The sequence below is a fragment of the Panthera leo genome, chromosome C1, assembly GCF_018350215.1.
Source record: "Panthera leo isolate Ple1 chromosome C1, P.leo_Ple1_pat1.1, whole genome shotgun sequence".
Taxonomy (NCBI): domain Eukaryota; kingdom Metazoa; phylum Chordata; class Mammalia; order Carnivora; family Felidae; genus Panthera; species Panthera leo.
Window position 1 is genome coordinate 17360462 of NC_056686.1, and position 24682 is coordinate 17385143.

The 24682-nt window shown below is 54.4% G+C and overlaps 1 protein-coding gene across 3 annotated transcripts; it reads right to left on the reverse strand.

Annotated features, from left to right (window-relative positions):
* Positions 1 to 217: 217 nt before the first annotated feature.
* E2F2 (E2F transcription factor 2) lies at positions 218 to 23056 on the reverse strand. Of its 3 annotated transcripts, none has more exons than XM_042952023.1 (7): positions 22280 to 23056; positions 16647 to 16752; positions 14342 to 14561; positions 13438 to 13596; positions 11647 to 11761; positions 9631 to 9823; positions 218 to 3694 (listed from the first exon to the last, which is right to left on the reverse strand). In XM_042952023.1, exons 1-7 carry the CDS (start codon positions 22529 to 22531, stop codon positions 3411 to 3413), a joined length of 1329 nt encoding a protein of 442 aa, XP_042807957.1. In that variant the 5' UTR covers positions 22532 to 23056; the 3' UTR covers positions 218 to 3410. The 3 variants fall into 3 exon arrangements, with proteins under 3 accessions (XP_042807957.1, XP_042807959.1, XP_042807958.1); XM_042952025.1 differs by lacking the exon at positions 22280 to 23056 and adding an exon at positions 18723 to 18784; XM_042952024.1 differs by lacking the exon at positions 22280 to 23056 and adding an exon at positions 17303 to 17588.
* Positions 23057 to 24682: the final 1626 nt, after the last annotated feature.

Genomic DNA, 24682 nt, shown 5'->3' on the forward strand with positions numbered 1-24682 from the left:
TGTCCAAATAGTCCAATGAGAGGTGATGGACCCAGAGCAGGGGAGATGTTCACATTTTAGATCTGGGTGCTAACTTTTCAGTGTCTTAGTGGTGACATTTCAGGCATGGTAATAAGCCAATGTGGGAAAGGGAGGCTGCTTCTGGGGAGAAATCAGCCAGGTGGTCAGGATAGTCCCCAGACTCACACTCGGTAATGACCTTCAGAAAACACAAGAATCAAGGTGTCCAGAGTTGCCATTTAATGCCCAATTATCACAACACAAGGAGGTTTACATGGTGCTCATCAAGGCAGGACCCAGGGAAAAACCAGACCAGAGGGAAGTGACCTGTACAGAGTCCCAGCACGGGGACCGAGTTCTCTTGGGCCTAATTACCCTCGAGACACACGTGCCATATTCAAGGCTTCTTCACTCACCCAGGAGCCAGCAGGCTGGCTGGGCTTCTGGTCACCAAGGGTCCTCGTGGGAGAATGGTGTCCCAGGATGAGGTGGGGACCCTGGGACACGATGAGAACCAGAAAGCTGTTTGCAAACAACCCCAAAAGGCTTTCACTTCAAATGCACTAAAGCCACACGATGGCTCAGATGTGCGAACACCCAAACGATTTCACTGAAAACTACAGGCTGTGCAGAACTGAGGCTGAGAAAACTTGGGGAGGGAAAGGAAAGTCAAAACCATCCCAGAACCAGCTTTCTGAGCTTCACCACCCCCCACAGCTACACCAGTCCAACCACAGCACTGCTGTGGAGAAGGGACACCACACTGATCTAATGAACACTTTTCATGGGAAGGGACATGGGAGCATGTCCCTGGTTTTAAGAAATCTCTTTGAATCTCCAACTCTACCGCACAACTTAATGCTACCGAGTTCCCTGGAGCCCCCGAACCTTTGGTGCCCCTGGGGACACAGGTGACTTGTGGGCTGCCGACGGAGCTGGGGAAACATCCTGACAGCAATAACATATCTCAGAAAGAGGCTAGGTCTCAAGTTTACATGTGGCCCCTAAAGGAAATTCCAGCCAAAATGCATTCTTAAAGCACCTGACGGAACTCGAGAGGTTTCAAGTGTCACTGGCAAGAAACAGGCATGGGCTTGTGTCCCTCCCAACTCCCCTGCCCCTAGCCGGAGGCTTGGCCTAGGCGGTCCAGCCCCGGGGGCCAGGCAGGGTATGGAGGGGATAGCACAGGACAGGGGCAGCTGCTCAGGGTACAGGCCGTGGGCCCAAGGGGCAGCCCGTCTGTCCAGCACTATGGCTGGGAATTTGGGGAATGAGCTTGAATTCTGGCCAGACTTTGCTATTAAACTCATTCCCGGTGGGTCCTGCAAGCCTCTTCTCCCCTTTGTCTGCTTTAATTCCAGGAGAACACTCTAGACAGAGCCAAAGGCATGGAAGTCAAACGTCTCTGTCTTCAGAGATGGGGCACGGCTAAATGGCAGCCCAGAGATCTCAATCTCTGGCCCCACATGCCCCCAACCAGATTCCATGCAACACTCCCTCCCCCTGCCCAAGGGCCAAGGTAGTCCCTTGACCCTGGACATACTGGGCTTCGAGACAGGCTTCTGACGAGCCCCCTGTGAGTATCTGGGGAGCTTCTGCAAAGCATACAAAATTAGCCCTGTTCACAGCACGAGGCATCTGTGCCCTGTTGACCACTCCTGAGAGGGCAGTTAGGGGCCCGGGAAGTTGAGAAAACGACAAGGCAAGACTGTCCCCACGTGGGCCTTAGCTCCCATCAGACCCCCATGTCCGAACAAGTCTACCTCCCAAACTTCAGATGCCAGCTTCTGGTCAGCTCGAGAGCAATCCCGTGAGGCCAACTTCATATTTAAAACCAACTTAATGCTACAAACTCAAAAAAAGAAAAACAAAAGTGCTGCCCAGCTGAGCCCCTGAGGAAACCTAGCTCCCTGAGGGTGGGTGGTGGCCCTTTCAGACCACCGTCCCTGGCTGCCTCTCTCCAGAGGGCACAGCCTTGGTTCAGCCCAGAGCAGCCCCACCCCAGGTTGGGTAGGGAGGAGAGCTGATCCCCCCATACCCAAGCGGGCTCCAGAGAAACCTTGGGATGGTCAAGCCATTCCGGGGCGGGGAGGGGAGAGAGGAGGGCAAGAGACCTTCTCAGGACCCTACGCCTGAAGAGTTAACGTACACCCATCGCCCCACTAGCTGCCAAGGTCTGGTGTGCACTTAAGACTGCTTCCTGTCAGCCCTTCGGCATTCCTGTGACAAAAGGAGGCAAAAGGCCACCAAGTCCTGGTCACCTCTGTCCTTGGCTGGGGAGGGGGGGGTGTGTGGCGGAGAGAGGGAGGTCTTTCTGTGTGAGAGCTGGTGGGGAGAGGAGGTCCTTAGAGAATGACTGCCTCCAAGAAACAAAAAAATCCTTCCAGGGAAGGGGGAGACTATACCAGCAGCTACCAGAGGGGGTGCTTTCTGGCATTTTCTTGTTTTCATCCCACCTGTCTCTTTGGGGGGGCTGCCACTCCCTCCCAGGTCCTCACTGCAAGACAGCACCTGTCCCAAGCGAGAGGCAGAAATAGAGGAAGGGTGCCCTCGGCGCCTTCCACGTCCCTGTCCGTGTTTCCCCGGGAGCTCTTCTGTGCCGACTCCCTGCAAGGTTGATTTTCACGTCCCGAGGGAGAGGTAGGGGATTCCATAGGAAGTAGGTTTCCAGAACTGGAGCCTCGATGCCGCCTACCCTGGGGTGGCTCCCTGCCGCCATCTCTGGGACAGAGGAGACCAGGAATCCAAGGCTGGCGCCTCAGCTGGAGATGCCACGCCACCACGTACTAGAATCACGAGCCCTAAGTGCAAGTAGCGTTCTAGCAGACGGGACGGCCCCCCAGAGACCCAGCCCACTGATGTGGGGAAACTGGGGAGTTGGCCTGGGGCTCTGGAAGCCCTGGCTTGCCCTTGGACGGTGGACAGCTCCGGGCCTGTCTTGAGAAGTCTTACTAGAAACTGGAATGATCTCCCTGCTAAAAACTCAGGGAAGACAAACAAACAAAACTCAACCTGAAATAAATACAAAGGCATTAAGTGCTTCTTGATAAATTCAGGGTCCTAATTCCCCCTCAAAAGGGGGGGGGGGGGGCGCGGGGCCCTTTCCCTGGACCTGGTTGCCTCACCTGTGGCTCTTCGCATGAGAGGTCAGAGGTCAGAAGCCGGATGGGCCTTCCGGGCTCAGCTTCCATTAGGAAGCAGGGGACCCAACCTCTGATACGCTCCTCACCCGAATCCCCTACATGGCCCCCCGAGACAGCTTCGGCCGGCTGGGGGTAAGAAAGGAGAAAAGGAGACCCCCGTACCCTGAGGACGGCACCTTGTGTCCCACGTCCCTGTGCGGGCAGAGGGCCCGCCAGTCTGTGAGGAGGTAGAGACAGGGGCGGGCTGCCGGGGGCAGGCAGGGCCACTCAGTTAATCAGCAGGTCCCCGAGGTCATAGGAGTCGAAGAGGTCGCTGATGCCCTCGCCCCCGTCCAGGCCCCACAGGTAGTCGTCCTGGTCCAAAGGCGGGGAGAAGCTGATCAGGGGGGAGCTGCACGGCAGGGTGGGGGACAGGAACTGGTCCTCGGTCTGCTGCAGAAGTGGGTGTGGCAGCTCCAGCATGCTGTCGGTGGCCTCCAGGGGCACAAGTGGCAGTGGTGGTGGCGGAGGCGCTGGCAGCTGCAGGGCCTGCTGGGGAGTCAGCGCTGGTCCTGGAGACAAAGAGACAAAGGTCATACCCGGGCCTGTTGCCCCAAAGAGTCTGGTCAGACCTCGGAGCACAAGAATAGCCCTCCCGTCCTCTGGACGACCGTGCCCCCTTCTCCCTGTGTACCCTCCTGGTACCGCTCTAGCCACCGCCCTCATTTTCCTACCCTCCCTCCCCTCCTCTCCGAGGAGATGGGATCTCCAGCTCTCGAAACCCCACCCTCTCAGGGCTCCCGGCTGGCTCAGTCGGTAGAGTACGCGACCCTTGACTCTCGATCTTGGTGTTAAAAGTTCGAGCCCCGTGTTGGGTGTAGAGATTACTTAAAAATCTTACAAAACCAAAAATAAAACCCAAAAACCCCTACCCCCTCTCACCATCAAGTTCCTGGCCCCTGAAATCACATTCTCTGTTTCTTGCATCACCAATCTCTCTCTCTCTCTCTCTCTCTCTCTCTCTCCCAGATCATTCCCATCATCACACAGACACGCTAATGACTCCTATCTTTAAAAAGCAGCCTCCCCGGCCTCATGACTCTCTCCAATTCCCAGCCCAGCTTATCGCTCCTTTTCATAGCAAAACTTCTCAGCAATTGCCTGTGTTTACCCTCTACCCCCTCCAAATGTATCCTCTACCCGCCCGCCACTCTTCACTCTTCCACTGAGGTCTGTCCCCACCACGCCACTGAACCAGTGACCTCACGTTGCCGAACCAATGGTCAGTTCTTATCCTCATCTTACTTGACCTTCCAGCAGAATCTGGTGCCGTTATTCACACCCTTCTGGAAACACCTCTTCACTTGGCTCTAATAGACTAGAGTCTCCTGGTTTTCTTCTTACCTCCTTGGCTACTTCTCCTGTCCCCTTTGCTCTGTATCCTCCTCTTCCTAACTTCTAAGTCCTCAGTGCCCCAGGGCTCCAGCCTCAGACTCCCCTCTCTGGCTGCACATCTCCTCGGGTGACCACAGCTGCCCCTTGGCTTTCAATCCCGCTCCCAGTGGACGCGTCTGGCACAGACTTCGCCCCCGAGCTCTCGGCTCCTGCAACGCCTCTGCTTAGAGAACCGAGGTACCCCAGAACTTAGCACGTCAAAACCAAACACTCCTGGTCTTCCCCCCTCAGTGAATGGACCACCACCCACTCAGCTGCCTAAGCCAAAAGGCCCAAGAGTTGCATGCAGTCCCGCCATTTCCCTAGCACCCAGCCCGGCAGCGAGATGGGTCATTTCCACAACTGAATGAATTCTGCCAGTTCCACGGCCGGGGCCTCCTTACCAGTCAGCTTGCCTCGACTCTTGAAGTCTGTGTTCTAGCTTAAAAAGGGCTGGCGGAGGTGGGGGGGGGGGGGGGCGCCTGGCGGGCTCAGTCGGTTAAGTGTCCAACTTTGGCTCAGGTCATGATCTCACAGTTTGTGGGTTCGAGCCCCACGGCGGTCTCTTTGCTGACAGCTTGGAGCCCGGAGCCTGCTTGGGATTCTGTGTCTCCCTCTTCTCTCTTTGCCCCTCGCCAGCTCGTGCTCTCTCTCTCTCTCTCTCTCAAAAATGAATAAAAATTTAAAAAAAAATTTTTTTTAATGGGAATTGGGGCGCCTGGATGGCTCAGTTGCTTAAGCGTCCAACTCTTGATTTCAGCTCAGGTCATGGTCTCATGGTTTCTGAGTTCAAGTCCCACATCAGACTCCACACTGGTAGCACAGAGCCTGCTTGGGATTCTTTCTCTCTCTCTCTCCCTCTCTCTTTCTCTCTCTCTCTGCCCCTCCCCCTCTCCTTTCTCTCTCTCAAAATAAATAAGTAAGCATTAAAAAAAATTTTTTTTTTAAATGGCTGGGAATAAAATCCAAGTTCAACCAGTGCCAAGAAGGCTCTGCGTGATCTGGCCCCTGCCTGCCTTTCTACTCCCTCTGTCCCAGCCTCGCTCCACTCACACTCAGCCTCTCCAGCCACACTGGCCCCAGCTATTTTCCAGCACACCAGGTGCATTTCCACCTAGAGGCAAAAAGGTGACTTCTTACACAGGGATGAGGAATAGGGCACCAGAACCCACCCCACCCCCCAAAGATATTCTGATACCCAGAATCTCCGTTTGAGCCATGACTTAACCCCCAACCACGCATTCCTTGGAAAATACAGCTGTGCTGGTTTGTCATCCTGCCTGATCCTGTGTCTATGGGCAAGCGACTTAATGTGCATGAGCCTCTGTTTCTTCACCTCTAAAATGGGGATGATTCTACCCACCTCCCAGGGTTGTTGAGAGGATTCAATGATAAGTGCAAGTAGAGGGCAGCTTGTCTGAGTGCTGCCCTGGTCAATGGTAAGAAGAACTGTGCTTTACCAAGGGCTTACCCTGGCTGGCTGGGCTCCCAGGAAGAGGTGTGTTTGACCTCCTCGGACACTCAGGTGGCCCCGAAGGAGGCAATATTGTGACCCCTATTTACAGATGAGGAAACTGAGGCTCAAAGAAGTCAATTAAACATATCTGAATGGAAAAAAAATGGAGTAGTTTTTAGCGTGTTGCAGAGGCCTGCAGGGAGGTGTTCTAGTAAAAGGCCTGGTTCGGGAGGAGGGGGAGGACCTGGGCTCGGACCCCAGCCCCGCCCACCCCACCGGGTGAAGCCCCCGTTTTCGTCGAGAGGAAGAATAAGGCTCCAGCTCGCTGCCGTGCTGAGCAGGAACGAGACAACGTGCGTGAAAGCCTCCGCTGGGCCTTGGTCTCCTGCACGGTTATCACCCCCCAGAGGGAGCCGTTCCTTACTTACATCTGGGCCTCCGCGCACTCGGATGGCTCAGACTCACTCCTCTATCTCCAAACCGCACAGAGTAGGCGCCCGGTTCGTATAAGCTTTTTCAAAAATCGCATTCACGCTGTGTCACTTTCTGTAAACCGTCCAGGAATCGTGAGGGAGTTTTAAGCGTCCCAGTTTTTAGAGACGTGAGAACGGGGGGCTCCAAGGGGCCACCGTGACTCGCCCACAGTCACCAAGTCACAGCAGGTGAGGTGCAGACTCAAGCCCGAGTCTCTCAGAGTCCTCTCCTGTGCTACAGCTACATCTAGGTTGACCTCAGACTGTCAGAGGTGGGGAAACGTCAGAGACCATTCCAGAAGCCCTTCCGTCCAAAGCCCTTCCGTTACAGACGAGGGAAACCGAGGCCCCCAAAGGGTTAGTGATTCCCCTGCACGACGCCAGAACCTGGGTGCCAAGACCATTGCGGCCTCCTCTTTGGATGTGGACCCTGGTGCTCAGACCTCAAAATGACTCTGCTTCGGGCCAGAACGCGGAGTGTGTGTATGCGCGTGCGTGCCGGCACGGATACCTTCCAGAAAACACCCCCCCTGCTCCCTTCGGCAAGGATGTCGCCAAGAGACCACGTGGCCAGCATGGTTGGTGTCTGGGCTGGCTCCACCACCGACTGCTTTGCCAGCTTCTACTCCTTCTGGGAGCACAGCGGATCTGTAAAACTGAGGCAAAAACCTCGCCCTCGCTTATGTTGGAGGGTCCCCCGCCTCTGCCCCAAGTCTCAGAGGACATCCGAAGCGAAAGTGGTTCTCACTCAGGAGAGACGCACACATGTTGACAGTGAAGTGCGAAAGCAGAGCGAGGGAGGAGAGAGAACAGGGTGGGGCACAGGTCTGGAGTGGGAGATAGACACTGGGAGGTGCCCAGAGGGACAGATGGCTGGTGCCGGGAGAAGCCCGGATCCCCGGACCAGACCAGGACACAGGAGAGATCAGCTGGGGGTCTGGGCTCTTGTCCAAGCTCTGCCGCCAACCTCTGTGTGACCTTAGGGAAGTCACTTGCCTCTGTGTGACCTTAGGGAAGTCACTTGCCTCTGTGTGGCCTTAGGGAAGTCACTTGCCCTCTCTGCGCTTCAGTTTATTCATGTGTAAAATGAAGGGCTGAGTTATATCAGCGCCCAGCAAACTTCTGTAAAGGACCGGATGGTATTCTAGGATTTGCAGAACACTTACAATCTCTGTCACACAGTCACTTTCTTCCTCTCCCCCAACTCTTCAAAAATGTGAAAACAATTCTTAGCTCATGGGCTGCTTAAAAACAGGCCAGATTTGGCCTGCAGGCAATAGTTTGTGAACCCTTGAGTTAAAGAAATGGAAGGGGCGCCTGGGTGGCTTGGTCAGTTAAGCGTCCGACTTCGGCTCAGGTCATGATCTCATGCTCCGTGAGTTCGAGCCCCGCGTCAGGCTCTGTGCTGACAGCCCAGAGCCTGGAGCCCATTTCAGATTCTGTGTCTCCCTCTCTCTCTGCCCCTCCCCTGTTCATGCTCTGTCTCTCTCTGTCTCAAAAATAAATAAACGTTAAAAAAAATTAAAAAAAAAAAAAGAAATGGAATCCATGTCTGTGTTCTGTGGACACCCCACCAAGCCTCCTCCGTCAGACCAGCTTGAGCTCTGGCTTCTTTAAACACCAGGGTTCTACTTAAGGGAATTCTGCTGCTAAGAAAACAGAAAGTTGAACACTGGCCTCCACAACCTGAAAGGATCTGTCAGTCTGACCTGATGTGTGATCCCAGTAAAGGGCATAAACCATCCTGGAAGAAGGTCCTTCCCGGGCTCCCATTTCTACTCCTTCCAGACTCCTTCCCTGGGACTTCTCCCGCCTCTTTGCTCATGACTCAACTCATGCTACTTCCTGTCAGGTATAGCCAGCTTTTTTTAGCCGTACAGTGACCTCCCAGCCAGGGGTGAGCCTCTCTAGTCAGGAACCCCTTCCTCGATTTGTTCTGAGCCTCGTGGGGAGAGGCCTGGGAGAGGACATGGGGAGAGTCACATCACCTCTATGCCTCAGTTTATTTACCTCTAAACTGGGGACAAGAACACCTACCTCAACAATGGCTGTGAAAAGTAACGTGATAATAGATGTACCTGATAAAGTCATGGTTTAAAAAAATCTTAGTCATGGGGCGCCTGGGCGGCTCAGTCCATTAAGTCTCCGACTTTGGCTCAGGTCATGATCTCACAGTTTGTGAGTTCGAGCCCCAGGTCAGGCTCTGTGCTGACAGCTCAGAGCCTGGAGCCTGCTTCGGATTCTGTGTCTCCCTCTCTCTCTCTCTCTCTCTCAAAAATAAACACTAAAAAATTTTAATAGAAAAATAAAAAATCTTAATTATAACAAAAAATTAATAAAATAAATAAAAGATAAAAATAAGTAATTAATTTTCCAAACTCCCAGGGGCACCTGGGTGGCCCAGTTGGTTAAGCGTGTGACTCCTGATTTCGGCTCAGGTCGTGATCTCCCAGTTGTAAGATCGAGTCCCATGTCAGGCTCTGTGCTGACAGCACGGAGCCTGCTTGGGATTCTCTCTCTCCCTCTCTCTCTCTCTGCCCCTCCCCTGCTCATGCTTTCTCTCTCTCTCTCAAAATAAATAAATAGATAATTAATTAATTAATTAATTTTAAAAAATCTTAGTTGAGCCTTCCTTCAAACATCTGTAGTTCCCATTCACTGAGGGCTTACTGAGTGCCAGGGGCTTTGTCGTTCGTAGTCACCACGGAAGTGTGGCACCAGCCCTAGTGGCAGTAATAATGACAAGACTAGTTAGCCGTTACTGCCTGGTGCCGTTCTAAGTGCTTTGCCTATATTATTTCCTCTAATTCTCACACCCTATGAAGTAGATCCTGTTAGTTACTATGCCCAACTGACAGATGAGGAAATTGAAGCAAAGAGAGGGTAAGTGACTTGTCCAAGGTCACATCGCTGGTAACTGGAAGTGCTGGTATTCAGACCCAGGACCCCTCTGGCCCAGAGCAGCATTAGCCTCCCCCCTGGGACAAGAACACGCATGTGCTCTATAAAGTGTGATGTGCAAACACACAAGCGGGGGAGAAGGATTGGACCCCTCTTCGCCGCCCAACAAATGTTGACATGGAAGAGGAAACGCGAAGGCTGGTTGCTCTCCCCACCTCCTGTCCCTCTGGACAGAGGGTCCTACCTGGAGAGGCCATGGGTTCTGTCATCCCAGGGTCAGTGCTGCTGCTGGGCTGGGTGGAGTCAGGGATGGGGCCGAGGGGGGAGGGGGAGGGGAAGGGCTCCTTGGTCGGACTGTCCGGCTCCTGCACCTCCTCTGGGCACAGGTAGACTTCGATGGGTCCCTGCGTGCTCTTCAGATATATCTGCAGGTTCTCCTGGAGGAAGAAGAGAAGCCAGGTCATGGCTCTGGGCAGCTGGGCACTGACTCATGGGTCGGGGAGGGGTGTATGGATGGACACCCACGGCTCCCGCCATCCACGTGAGCCAGCGCAACTCCTGAGCTTGGCGCTGACGCCTGCCCTGTCTGACCTGTGGTGGGCATCCGCTCTTGCTGCCTGTCCGGTCCCCAGGTCCCCTTCTTTTAGGGAGAATATCTTGATTTTCCTTTGGGAAGCCACTCCTCTCCAACTCATGTACTTTGGGGGGACAGCACTCTTCCCCACTCTAATGGGTGAGCTTGGGGTACAGGCTGGGAAAGCCACCGTGATGGTGACTGGTTCAGGGTAGCGCACGACTCAGGTCAGTCCAGGAGCATCGGACCCAGGACTCGTGCGGGACTCGTGGGAAACGGAAGCTCCCTTCCCACTGGGGTCACCGAGCTGGTGGTTATCATGAAAACTAGCTTTGCCACCAGAAAAGGGGAGCCTGCCTTAATGGAAGCATAAAGAATGGCAGAGAAAGATGGAGAGCATGGGGCGAACTGAAAGTCATAGTTTGAGCTCCTGCATCTAGCCTTGCCTGCAATCCCCAAGTCTTTCCTCTGGACCTGTCACTTGCTTCCCCTTAGTCCCCTCCACCCCCAACTTAAGCCATTTGGACTTGGCCTTCTGTTACTTGTAACAAAGCGTCTTGATAACTTGGCCTTCCCGCCCCTGCCTCTTCCCTCCATGATTAACTGCACACATGCTATTCCGACAGGCATTTAGGTCTCCACCCGGTGCACCTGCACTGCCCTCTGCCCACCCGTTTCCCCTGACAACTCCTGTTCATGCTTTAGGACCCAATTAACCTGTAGCCATCTATGGACTCTTCCTCCAACTGTCCTTTCTCTGGGCACCTGGAGTCTATAAATGGCAGGATGACTGCTTGCTTGGGTCTTTTTCTCACTAGGTCCCGAGCTCCTCCAAGACAGAGGTGGGGCCTCCTTTATCTTAATGTCCTTCCATTAAACGAATTATTTCTTGAGCATTTATTATGTGTCCAGCTCTGGGCTGGGGGGGTACCACAGGAGCGCGGCATGCTTCTGTGGAGCTTACACTCTAATAGGTGAAGCAGAACACAATCACAGAATCACTAATCACCCAGCAAACGGAGGTCAAGTGTGGTAGAAAAGCATAGGTAGTAATGAAATCTGGCGGGGGGGGGGGGGGGGGGTTGGTAATCAGGGAAGGCTTCCTTGAAGAAGTGATGTTTGAGTTGAGACCAGTAGGATGAACAGCAGTAAACCAGGCAGAGAAAGAGAAGAGCATTTCAGCTGGAGGGAACAGCCTGGGTGAAGGTCTTACCCTGGGGACGAGCTTAGTGTGGCGGGGAAGCTGTAGGTAAGTCAGTGTGGCTGAAGCAAAGACACCATGGGGCAGGATATGAGAAGAGGTTGGTGAGGTCAAAGCACAGAGGACCTCATAAGGAAGTATTAAGAATTTCTGGTCTTTCACCTCGCCAAACACAGTTAGCAGGAAAGGATTACTGTGAGCGCTAACACCACGATGTGTGGGCACATGTGTGCGTGTGCCCAGAAATGTTGGGGACCATGGGATGAAGAAAGATACCAGGAACGGAGATTTTCTCGGGCCAGCATCTGATGCCTGTTGCCCTTTCCAGCTTCTGCCATTTCTGCCCCAGCTCGGGGACCACTGATCTTGTAATGGGTACCAGAACGGACCTGGGAAGCTTGGGGTCAGGCAGCACCAGGGACAGAGCATACAGAGCAGCCTGGGACCCTCCTAAGCCTGCTCTCCACCAAATGCTTCCCTCTCACCTCACTCCTGTCGGGCACTTCCAGTCTTGTCTGAGGAGGGGCCTTGACAACGATCACTGTCTGCTCCTTGAAGCTTCCAACAGCACGGATGTCCTGGTAAGTCACATAGGCCAGTGTAGGGGCAGGAGAGTCAAGAGAAGTAGCTGGTCACAATTCAAACCCCCGGCCTGCCAGCCTAAGCCTCTGGACATCTCTTTCTCGGTCCATCTACAGCTTAGAAATAACCAAACACCATAACCTGTTCTTGTACAATCATAGGCTACCCCGCATCCCTTTTGAAAACAAACAGGAGGGGCGCCTGGGTGGCTCAGTCGGTTAAGCGGCTGACTTTGGCTCAGGCCATGATCTCGTGGTCCGTGAGTTCGAGCCCCGCGTCAGGCTCTGTGCTGACAGCTCAGAGCCTGGAGCCTGTTTCAGATTCTGTGTCTCCCTCTCTCTGACCCTCCCCCGTTCATGCTCTGTCTCTCCCTGTCTCAAAAATAAATTAATGTTAAAAAAAAATTTTTTTTTTTAAAAAGAAAACAAACAGGAGTATACATCATTTCTTAATGCTGCCTCATAACGGTTTTTTATGTAAAGACTTCATCTCAGACTGTATCATTAGCTCTGAGACCGGAGGGCTCCGTCTTATTTCTTTATGTTTCCCACAATGCCTAGAATCCTTCCAAAAACACAAAGTCAGATCCAAAGACCAATTAGATGGTAGAACCATCTGATTGGGAAAAGTGTATGAAAAGCCTTAGCAAAGCCCATGCTTATAGTGTCAGTCCTAGGAATCCAACCTAAGGAAATAAGTAAAAAATATAGGAAAATGTTCTCTCTACAAAAATATTCATCACAATGCTGCTTTATAAAAGCAGAAATCTCAAATCAATCTAAGTGTTGACTCTAGGCCTTAACAAACCAGAATGTGGTCTGAGTAGGACATTCTCAAATCATCCTGAACATGAGGTTAAATCCTATGAGACTGCTGTTTGGCAAAAAATGGTACAATAGCAACACGTTCATGGATCAAGCAAATAGTTAGGAAGGATTTGTAACAACATAAAAACGGTCTATGGTGATAGAAAGCAGGATATAAAATGTTACATATGGGGCTCCTGGGTGGTTCAGTCAGTTAAGTGTCAGACTTCAGCTCAGGTCATGATCTTGCGATTCGTGAGTTTGAGCCCCACATCGGGCCCCTTGCTGGTTGTATGGAGCCTGCTTAGGATTCTCTCTCTCTCTTTCCCTCTCTCTCTGCCCCTCTCAAAAATAAATACTTAAAAAAAAAAGTTATGTAGGGGCGCCTGGGTGGCTAGGTCAGTTAGGTGCCCAACTTCAGCTCAGGTCATGATCTCACTGTTGGTGGGTTCGAGCCCCACATCGGGCTCTGTGCTGACGGCTCAGAGCCCGGAGCTTGCCTGGGATTCTGTGTCTCCCTCTCTCTCTGCCCCTTCCCCACTCACACTCTGTCTGTCTCTTGAAAATAAATGTTAAAAAAATATTTTTAAAGTGATGTATAGCAGGCACACACTACATTTAATAACCCGTGCCCTTGTGTATGCATAGTTAAGAAACAATGGCTACATTAAGGGGGCACCTAGTTCTTTTCTCCATTTTCCAGATTTAAGAAACTGGACTTACTTTTATAAGGAGAGTAACTTCGATAGGCTCGTGAGGACAGGCCACCAAAGAAGGAAGAAACAGATATGCCAGCCCCCGAGGCTGAGTTAGGCCTTGAAGGGAGGTGCTGCCTCAACTCCGATAAGGCCCTGCTCCCTGACCTCTTCCCCCCACCAAACAGGATATCTCTTGTTGGCCTTGTCCTCGGTCAGGTGCTTGAAGTTCAGAGAGCAGGTCTGGATGAGCTGGTCCAAGGCCTGCTCCGTGCTCATCAGCTCCTTCAGCTCCTGCCCCAGCTGCTGCCGCTTCCCAGGTCGGGTCGGGTCTTCAAACATTCCCCTGCCTCTGGGAACAGAGCAGTCCCCCAGTGTCAGTCTCAGCGCACATCCAGGAGCCCCAACCCCAGGGCGGCTGTGCAGGCCTAAACGGGCGGTGCAAAACCCCAGGATGGGGCCACTCACACGGTCTACAACGGCGCCCCCTGGGTTGTGCAGATCAGGGGCCCTGCCTAGCTCCCGGGGAGCTGCTAGGAACTGGAACTTGAGGTCTGAGGGTTGGGCTAGGGAAAAGAAACAAATCAAGCCTCACCCCACTTTGGGGGGCTGTCAATGCCTATGCCACCCCCCGCCTCCCCCAAACGCCTTGCCTGGGTTCCCTCGGGGTCGTGCCAGGGGCTGCAGGCCCGCTCTGCTCTCTGTAGGAGGAAAGGAGCCTGGCGGACTCCTACCTCAGAGCTGCAAGGAGTGTGGGTTGCTACAGCCCAGCTCCCAGGGGACTTTCCTAAGCTGGAAGAGGGGAATCTTTGGGATCCCAACTCAAGAGGATCTGGGTCCTCTCTTGGGCCTTTGCGTGTCCTAGAAATCATTCTCCACGCTGCCCCAACCTGCTTTCCCAGTATATTCCCAGCATATACATCTGTCCTTCCACCTCCCTCTTAAGTACATTGGCTCTGCTCCCGGCAGGTACGTGAGCCTATCGGACGCCGCCCTGAGCTCCAGCCCCGACACACCCACTGCATACCGTGCACCCCGCACCTCCACCCGCAGCACGTGCACCCACTGGTGCCATCGGCCCCAGCCCAGGCACTCACACCCACTGGATGTTGTTCTTGGCCTTCTTACGGATGAGCTGGATGCCCTCCAGCACGTTGGTGATGTCATAGATGCGCCGCTTCTGCACGTCCAGCACCTCAGCCGCCCAGTTCAGGTCCAGGACGCCATCCTTGGACTCGCTCAAGAGGTAAATGAACTTCTTGGTGAGGAGCCCCAGCGACGTGTCATACCGAGTCTTCTCTCCAGGGGACTTGGGGGCTAAGAGGAAAGGGGCCCAGTCACAACCTCATCCTTTGATCTGGACCCGTTAAGTATCACCCTTCGCATGAGGGCTGGAGCAACCCCTCTCCAGTTTACAGAGCACTGTGAGGCAGGAGGTCGTTCGCCACCACCATCCAGGCAGGGACCCTGATGCCTAGAGAGGACACGTGACTTGTCTGAGGTCTCGCAGGGGCAGGGGCGCGACTGGAAACCAAGCATCCTAACTCCTAGTTCACAGCCCCTTCCCATTATAGCTTAGGGCAGCCCTAGAAACACCACCTCCACCAACACCAACAAATAGTTATCGTGTGTTGGTCACCGTTCTAAGCAACTTTCCATATACCACAAATTTAATCCTTGCAACACCCTCTCAGGCTGTTGCCTGAGAGGCGTCCCATCTTACGGGTGAGTACACTTCAGAACGGACAGGTGAAGGAACGTGCTCAGCTCAGTCGGCTAGAAAGTGACAAAGCTGATTTAAATCCGGGCAGTCCGGCTGCAGTCTTCCTTCTTAACCATCACCCTATCCCGCCAGCTAGGTCAGGAATCGAGGATTACGGTAGGGAGAGAATAACGGGCTGGGATTCGAGAACATTTGTATAGATTTGCTTTTTCTTTCCATGTGCAGCCCAATGATTATCTGAAAGGAATCAGCCCTATACTATCACACCGGGCAGGCGCATGAAAAAAGATCCTTTCTTAATGAGGTGGATGTCCCAAGACCACATCTCAGCTGCAGCATCTTAAACCACAAGAAGACTTCTGCAAATTTAGTGACTTGCTAGTGGCCAGACTAGTTTTGGAAACTGAGTTTTAGAGAGTCTCAGATTCCTCCGGAAGGGGACTTTAGAATCCCCTAACACACAGATGGCAAGCATTTGGCACACAGGCTGTTTTTGTCAGGTTTTGCACCCTTGACAGACATTGCTGACTGATCAGTGCACTTAGTACCTTTCAATAAAATGATCCCGGCAGCCTCTACCAATCAAAGGGAGAGCAAACTTTATTGCTATTCCTGATCTCAATGTGTTTCATTTTATAGATGAGACAACTAACGCTCACAAGAGGAGTGATTGGTCAGATCAGGGCAGAACCTTGTCCAGACCCCCAAATTCCTTTTTTTTTTCATTAAAAAAAATTTTAATGTTTATTTATTCATTTTTCTGAGAGAGAAAGGGAGAGAGAGAGAGAGAGTGAACAGGAGAGGGGCAGAGAGAGAGAGAGGGAGACACAGAATCCGCAGCAGCCTATGGGCTCTGAGCTGTCAGCACAGAGCCCGATGCAGAGCTCGAACCCATGAACCATGAGATCATGACCTGAGCCAAAGTTGGACACCTGACGCTTAACCGACTGAACTACCCAGGTGCCCCAAGATCCCCAAATTCCTGCCCCTCATGTTTCCCACCTAGTCACATAACTTCTTCATTAGGTCTCTGACCCCACCCCCCCCAAATTACTGTTCCTCTCTAACATAATTTCTAAAACTCCAGCTGGAACCAGGATATTGACTGAAAATACCAGCAGGCAGAGGCAGAAATTCCCTGCAGCTTAACTTTAGGAAGGCACCACCCGGGCAGCCCCTGGATCTTAAAAATCTCTGAGGCCACGCGGGTTAGACCAACCCAAGTTTCACTTCCCTTTGAGTCATTCATTTAGCCCTCTGCATGTGGGAGAAAGACCCTGGATTCTTTCTTTTAAAAAAGACCAGACTGCAGGAAATGTAATTTTTTTTTAATAGTAAGCTCCCAAGTAAAACGCTGGTCATCACGTTCAGGTCACGAGAGCGGTGTGCAGTGTGGGAGAAGCAGTGCTAGCTTGGCTTTGAGTCCTGACCCCACTCACCAGCAGTGTGACCTTGGGTAAGTCGCTCAAGCTCTGCGTCTCAAGTTGCCTCATCATTGAGAGGGGGACAGAGCTACCTACTGGCAGGGTCCCGTGACACAACCCAGAGGAAACTACTTTGTAAACTGGGAAGTGTGCTACAAATATCACTCCTGATGATTCGGGCGGGGCTGCTGCCCTCTGCCCTTACCCATCCCCCATCCGGGGCCCGCCCTTAGATGCCCAATCGGCAAGGCTTACTTTTGGGGCTGGGGAGGCCGTCCAGTCTAATGCACTTCCCCTTGGGGGTCCGGAATTCAGGGACTGCTGGCTTCCCGATCCCCTCCAGGTCCAGCTTCCTTTTGGCCTTGGAGAGAGGAGAGAGAGACAGGGTTTGAGAATCATTCTTCCTTCAGCCTTTCCCCAAGTTGGGGCCAAAGCATGGAGGCCACCAGCAGCTACTTTCTGTGCCTCAGTTTACCACCAGTCCTGGTGAAAACATCATTGCACTTGGTGAGGAAATAGGAGGGGCTCAAAAAGTGAGCTTTCATGGGAAGGAAATCCTATTTTTTTTCTTTACCTTTTTTTTTTTTTTTTAGATTTTATTATTTAAGTAATCTCTACACCCAACATGGGGCTCGAACCCAAAACGCTGAGATCAAGTCACGTCACATGCTCCACAGACCGAGCCAGCCAGGTGCCACAGGGAGTCCTATTTTCTGAAGAGCACACAACGCTCCCATTCTGAGGTCCATGCTCTTGAAGACTATGGAAGCCAGTCCAGCCGAGAGCCCGGGGTTCCTTAATAACAGGCCCCAAGGTCACTTCTATCGGCACCCTGCCCAGAGGATGATGCGGGGAGGAAGGAGTGGGTAGGACCTAAACCACACCAGGCTGGGGAGAGCCTCCCGCCTCACCAAGTGCAAAAGCAGCTGGCCCAGCCTGCCCTGGTGCCCATCACAGCCCCACAGCTGGCCCTTATCAGGGTGGGGCTGGGCATCCGCCCAGGCCCAGGGGACTTCCTGGCTCAGTGCCACACCCCAGGGAGGTGCCCACATCGGGAAGCAGAGCAAACATTCCCCACCCCCATGTTTGGGCTCCGGCTCAAGGGCCCCAGGCCCTCCTGAATAGACTCCATTTGCCATTCTTTGCTGAGAGGGGCAGACAATGAATCCTTCCCCTGCTTCTCAAGGACGAACAGCTGAGGTCCCCCTGCTCCCCCTGCCTGTTCCCGCCAAGCTTGGGAAACACCTGCTGGGGAAATCAAACCACAGACCCGTCTGCTCTTCTCCACCCCACTGCCACCAGGCCCCAATTAGGCCCAGAAGCTGCACTGGCCCGGAAGGGGCCTCTCTCCTGGTTAGGGCTGGGCAGGGGCAGGGCTAGGGCACTAGGGCACGGGGGCATAAGCCAGCTTGGACTTGAACCTCCCGGCTCCTTCAGGGACTCACTGTGTCTGTGTGTGACTTGGGGATGTACTCTGCATCCAGGAGCCTCAGTTTCCTCCTTGGTAAAATGAGGCAGAAATCACCTACCTCGAGGGATGATTACAAGGAATAGAGGAGCTAACTCCTGCAAAGTGCTCACCCTGTGACGCAGACACAGTAGGTGTTCAGAAAATGCAGAGTCCCCTCTCTGAAATCCAGGCTTGGCCTCTTCCTTGACACACCCTTCTGGGGGCCACTGAACCCATTTCCTTCCTCTCCCTCTCCCCCCAGCCGCCCAGACACCCCTAAGCTGGTCAGGACAGAGAAGCCTATTTTAACCTTTGACAGTGAGGTCATGCTCGGCAGGGCTGAGACTAACTGCTGCTGAGCACAGCTGGGCTGACAGGTGTCGGAGGTGGTGACAGCTCTTCCTGCTGTCAGTTTCCCTCCCCGCTCCTGCCTCCTCCAGGAAGCCTTCCCGGACTGATTTCAGGAGACCTGCTCCCGGGTTTGAGGAGCCTGGATACGATGCCACTCTCTTCCACCCCTACCCAGACCTGGACGCGATCCAAACACTTCCCTGCTCATTCCTCTTGAAGTCTCTCTGGGATATTCTTTTTCTAACCTTTCAGCTGGTGAGATCCTAGATCCTAGGGAATGTAACCCATCTTGTCTCTAGAGAAAGGCCCGGTCACTCACTGAGACCCTCCACATGCCCTGGGCTGGGCCCCAACCTTCATCACCTCACTGAGTCTCCCCAGCACCACCAACCCCCACTTAACAGCTGAAGTAAGCAGGACCTGGTGAGCTCCAAGGCCTTTATCAATCCTGATTGAGGTTGTCCATCCCAGCACCCTCAAGAAGGAAGGCCAAGAGCAAGGAGGGGAAGGGAAGCCAAGCTGAGTTCTACCTGAGGCAAAGGTGGGGCAGCCCAGAGTCTCCCCAACCCCATCCACCTCCCCCACCCAACAGGAGCCAGGCCCTGCTGAGTTCACAGAACACTTGAGGAAGAATCTCACCACCTACAAGGTGGGGAGAAGGAAGGAAGGACCTTGAACAGAGTACCTGCACTGGGCCTATCACGTGCTCATCGGTTCTGCAACATCAGTGTTGGCAATCCCTCTTGGCAGACGAGAAATGGAGGCTCAGAGAGGGTGAGACACACGCCCACGGTCACACAGACAAAGGGCAGAGCCAGAGTTTGAACCCGGGATTGTCTGACGCCAAAGCCACATACCAGGCTGCCTCAGCTCTGTCCCACACACATCCCCCCAGAATTTGCTGGAATTTGAGCCAAGGCCCGGCTGTGCCCACCTGCCCCCATTATTTTATACGCCCACACCAGTTCCCTCCCTTCTCTTACTCTCCCTCACCCTTATGCTATACTCCAAGTGTTCCTAAGCAGCAAAATGTCCCTCATCCAAGGACATCTCCCTGACACCTTGGGGCACTGCCCAGAGAAAAGTCAGCCCCTAGATGGGCCTGAGCCTGCAGAACAGAGGCGGCAGAGGACAAGCCCAGGAAGATGAGGGCCAAGGGGGCCCTGAGCACAAACCTTGGAGTCAGACCCATCTGGGTTCCCATCCAGGCCTCCCCCCGTCTCAGCTGGGTGAGCTCATCAAGACAGTCGACCTCTTGAGCCCCACCTGTAAAATGGGGATAATCTGCTCCCCCGCGGCTGGGGATTCAGCAACAGTGCAGCAACGCGCTTCGCTCGCACAAGGAAGCGGCTATCACTAAAGCACGAGGGGCACCAGCAAGGAGAAAGACAGTTCAGAGGTAAGCTGGAAAGAGACGGAGATGTGCCAAGGGCAAAGGCCAGCCTGGCTCTAACCTGGACCCTCGTAGGCAGCCCCTTCGGTTGTTTCCTAAAGGCCTGATCAGGATCCGAGCTCCCCTGCCAACCCCAAAGGACAAAAGCGAAGCTCCTTCCTCAGGCGGCCCCAGAAGTGAGAGGGTCCGAGACCACCTGGCACAACCCCACCATGGGCAGCGAGGTGAGGAAGCTGGGGCTCGAAGGAGGGGAGCTGACTTGCCCGAGGGCACACACGGGCCGGAGCCAGGGTTCTCCCAAGCCCCAAGTCCTCATTTAGACGGCGGGGGTAGGAACAAGCGTTCCAGATCCCAGCTCTGCCACTCGGTACCCTACATCTCCTCCTCTGACCTGGCTTGCATGGTTGTTCCTTAAAATGTCCGTTTGCTGTCATGGCTCTCAGAGGGAATTTGGAAAACGTAGACAAATTAAAAGGAAGGAGGACTGTGCACAGGACCCCACCCTCTTCACGGATTCCCGCGGGAACGAGACAGAACAGCGTGGTGTGCCCGGCCGGAGGAGGGACGCCACGGAGGAGCACCGCAAGCCTTCCCCAGAGGGTGCTGGAAAGAGCCCTGGACCGGAAGTGAGGAGACCAGGGCTCAGGGCTTCGTTCTGCCATTGAACTTGGTTGCCACCCCTGAGGTCCCTTTAAACAGCAGCTCCTCAACAAATCCTGCTCACCCTGCACTTTGCAACCCGGCCACAAAACAAGCGGCCACACCCAGGGTTGGGTTTGGAGCTCTTCCAGGTCACACCCTGGTAAAATGAGTAAGCAGGGGGCCAAGCCTGCCCACAGGCAGGGGGCCATGGGGCATCCCACAGGAGAGGGGGCTCTGGGCCCGGCAGGCCCTTAGGGCAGTCTGATGCAAGGAGACTCTCCCACTTCTTGGCTTGTGACTTGGACAAGTGACTTCACGTCTCTGCTCAGTTTCCTCATCTGTGAGATGCCTCATCCCAGGCATCTTGGCCAAGATAACAACGCGGAGGGTGCCAAGCAGTGCCTGGCACACGAGAGGCGTTCAGTAAAAGGGGGCCATTCTTGCTGTGATCACTGAGCCCCTCCGGGAGGGAGCTACAGACAGATGCACTCGGGCTCCTCTGGGAGGGAAGCAGTTCAAAACCACAGCTGTTACTGAAACTCAGCCACTGAAACTCCGCCTGAGCGCCTGAAAGCAGCTGGCCAGAAGAGACTGCGCCCGCCACAGAGCCCCCTCCCCCGGGGGCACCCAGCTCCTAGGTCAGGCTGCACTGGGGAAAGTTAAGGCTGCAGAGAAGAGAGACCCAATGATCACCAGCCTTGGTCATACATCCCCCTGAATGACCTTGGACAGATCACATCCCCACTCTGTGCCTCAGTTTCTCCCTGGGGCTACTAATACCTTCTACTTCACAGGGTAATGCTGAACATAAGAGAGATAGCCGGGTCTCAAGTTATCTTTGGCTGCTTGACCTACAAAATGGGAGTAACACCCCTGCCTCCTTCCTCCTAGTTAGAAATCACGTGCAGGAAGGGGCTCTGAAAGGTTCAAAGCCTTGAGGATGGGCAAAGCACAATTTCAGTAGCAGGGAGTGGTAGCCACTGACAGGGAGGGCTGGGGGTCCGTGCCTGCTCACCGACACAGGTCTGAGCAGATGTCTCTATGGCAGTGTGGGTGGGGTGGTCTTAGCTCTGTGCCTGAACTTATTCACCACTCACCACTAAGTAAGCCTACAGCACCCCCATTTCCCCTCCCTGGAGCCTATTTCCAAAACCCAGGACCTGGAGCTGGAAGTGACCTCAGATGAGTTAGCCCAGCTACCCCATATACACATGCGTTTTCAAGCAAAGGAAATGTAAGCCCAGACTGGTGCCAAGACTGATGCAAGGCCCCACTGAATTAGTGGCAGTCAGGACCAGAAACCAGGTTCCCCACCCCCCCCCCAGTACCCCCACGGCTTTTCCCACCCCACCTACCCCCACCCTATGATTGTTTCCCTTCTCAAGGGCTCCAGGAATTCCACTCCCACAAAACACACCCTGTACCCGGTGCCACACTTTGGGCCCTCCCTGGCAGTGGCCTGGGGCTTGAGAAAAGAACAATCTGAATAGGAAACCCAAGGGGCTGCCCTCAAGTTGCACCTGCTACTGGCTGGCTGGGAGGGAAGGCTGGGCCTGGGGGGAGACCTAGGGCAGATAACTGGGAAAGAGTTGGCTGTATGGGAAATTTGGAGTCTGTCCAAGGCAGACTGGACCTGAAACACAGCCCCCACCCTTGCCCTGTTTTTTTTTTTAAGTCCCCACTGTCCTTAGGTCAAGCCCTGAACCTGGACAATACCAGAGGCCCGGTAGGAGTTTCTGGATCCAGCAATGAATGAATGGTGGCAGTGTTGCCCCCGTGGACTTCCCCAAGGTCACACGGTGCACTGGGGGTGGTGGGTTGGGACTCCACTCCAATAGATGAGGTTATTTCATCCCAAGTCCGAAAATGAAGGGCTCTTCTGCTCAGGTATGCAGGGCAGTGGGTTGTTCTGGAAGCCGAAAGCTCTCATTTCCCTCCCCAACTCGACCTGCTTCGCTCAAACTGGGTCCCAGGCGCCCCTCCCTCCTTTCCCACACCCGCAAAAGCACAGGGAGAAGCGGTGGGTGGCGGTGGGGAGGTCCCCAGCATTACCGGCAGCCGGCCAGCCGGCACGCATCGCACAGCTTGGCCCTCCGGTCCGTGGGGGGTGGCGTCGAGGCAGGTGCCGGGCGCCGCAGTGGGAGGCACAGTCTGCGGGTACAGCGAGGTGTAGTAGGTGGTGGTGGCCGGGCAGAGCTGGGGGCTGCTGAGACCGGGCGGCCACAGCTCTGTAGGGCTCATCGCGGGCAGTCCCTTCGAGGGCGGCCCGGCGGCTGGAGCCAGGGCCCGGGGCCCTCGCAGCATGGCGAGCACAGCGCCCCCTCCCCAACCGGGCCTGGCGCGCCCTCAGGCACCTGCGGGCTCCGGAGCCCGGGGAGGCTCACTCGGCCGGAGGCATGGCGCGGAGGCCGGGGGAAGCCGCCAATGGACGCCTGTGGGGCAAGGCCGGACCCTCCCCTCCTGGCCCGCGGCCGAGCCGAGCAGCGCTTGGAGATCCCCGCTTAGAGATCGCCCCGCGGCGGCGGCGGCGGCGACACGGCCAGGGGCTGTGCCGCCCCGAGGGCGGCGGCGACCCGGACGGCCCCGCGCCCCAGAAAGGCCTCGGCGCTTGGGGTCCGGCTAGCTCGCGGGAGGGGTCTCCGGGGTCGCCGGGGGCTAGGCGGAGAGGCGATGCGCTCGGACCGGCGTGGGGGGGGGCGCGGTTGCACCGACTCCTTCGCGCCTGGCTCTCTAGTCCCCGAGCCTTTCTGTGCCTCTTTTTTTTTCTCCTTTTTTTTTTAGCGCCAAACTGCGTGCCGCGAAATTCGGATCTCCCGCGGAAAATGCCGCGCTTTGGTTGGTCGCCGCACCACGCACAGGCTCCACCCCCCGGAAAGGACCGGTCCCCAAGACTGCGATTGCAACACGAGCTTTGCTGCTTAAAGGGGCCGCCACACCTGCTGTCGCCTGGCGCCCGCTGGCCCTCGCAGCCCGCGAAACAGGTTGGGAGGGTGGGTCCCGTGTCGTGCAGAGGCAGCCGGAGCTGCACGGTGGCCCGCTGAGTAATGGGCCCGGATTCCGGGGCGGGGGCAGATTTGGGCACGGAGTCCTGTCCTGAGCCCAGACCCAGCAGCACGTTGCCCAGGCCAAAGGCCTTTTGTTAGTTTGCACGGTTGCTTACTTAGCATATACGCTTTTATATCCTTTTTCTCCCCCGCTAAAATGAAAGCCAGCAACCTGTTTTCTTTCTTGGCAGGGGGCGATGGGTGGAGCCTAACATTTATACCTCTTCATAGGAGGATACTAACATCTGCTGAGTGCCTACAATATGTCAGGCTCCCCGTTAGTTAGATCATTACACGAGTTGTTTTATTTAATTGAATCCAACAATCCTGGGAAGAGGCCTGATGGTCCTCGTCGTAAAGATGGAGACACAGAGAGACTCCGTAACTTGCCCAAGCTCACACAGAGATTCACTGATTTGAGAAGTGGCAGTCCAATCTGGACAAGGTGCCGGCACAAGTGGGAGGCACAGTCTGCGGGTACAGAGAGGTGTACCCTTGTTTGTTTCTGAGCCCTTGTTTGTTTCAATATGAGGTTTCTCCTCCACTCTCCCAAGCTGTGTCCTGCCCCATGCCGGCCTGGGTGGGGGCTGGGTCTGGAGTGCGGAGCTCGTTCTTGTTCTCAGTTACATTCCCAGAGCCCAATACTCAGTAAATATTTGAACATCTCCGTGTTTCTCCTAAACAATCCTTTGGTCACAAGAGCCTCCCTCTCTCTTTCAAAACTTTCTTTGCTGGTAATCCATTTACACCCCCCCGGCTCTCGAGTTTAGAGATGCCGACGCTCCAAGATGTGACCTTGGCTAGTGAGTGGTGCAGCTGTCAGAAGCTAAATTCAGGTCCGCCGGTTCCTGCCTGGTGCTATGTGATTTCTATGCAGGTCTGAGCCTGGCTTTCAAAACCTTCCAGAGTCAGTCCCCAGCTTAATACCAGGTCCTCAAACTCAGATGTCATGGATGAAATGGCACTAATGCACGGTGATTAAGAGCCCAGACTTTGTAGCAGACAGCACTGGGTTCAAACCCAAACCCAGGTAGTTACTTTACTAACTGTGTGATCCCAGGCAAGTTTTATAAACTCTCCAAGCCTCACTTTTCTCATCCCTATTAACACCCACCTCATTGGATTGTGGGGAAATCTCATGAGATAATGCATGTAAAGCTGTCAGCACGGAGCCTAGTTCATAAAGAAATAGCAGCTGTGGTTACATTTCTGGCCTTATCTCCAGTACACAGACCCTTTTACTCCAGTCTACACATTTCACTGATCCTTCAAGGCCCAGCTTAAACCTCACCTCCTCCAGGAAGCCTTCCCTGCCTGCCTCCCCCTCCCAGAGTGCTTCTTGACCTCTACCCATGCGTAGTGTGTTTCGACTCAACAAACAAAGCTCTGTTTAGTGGTAAGGAGGCTCCAA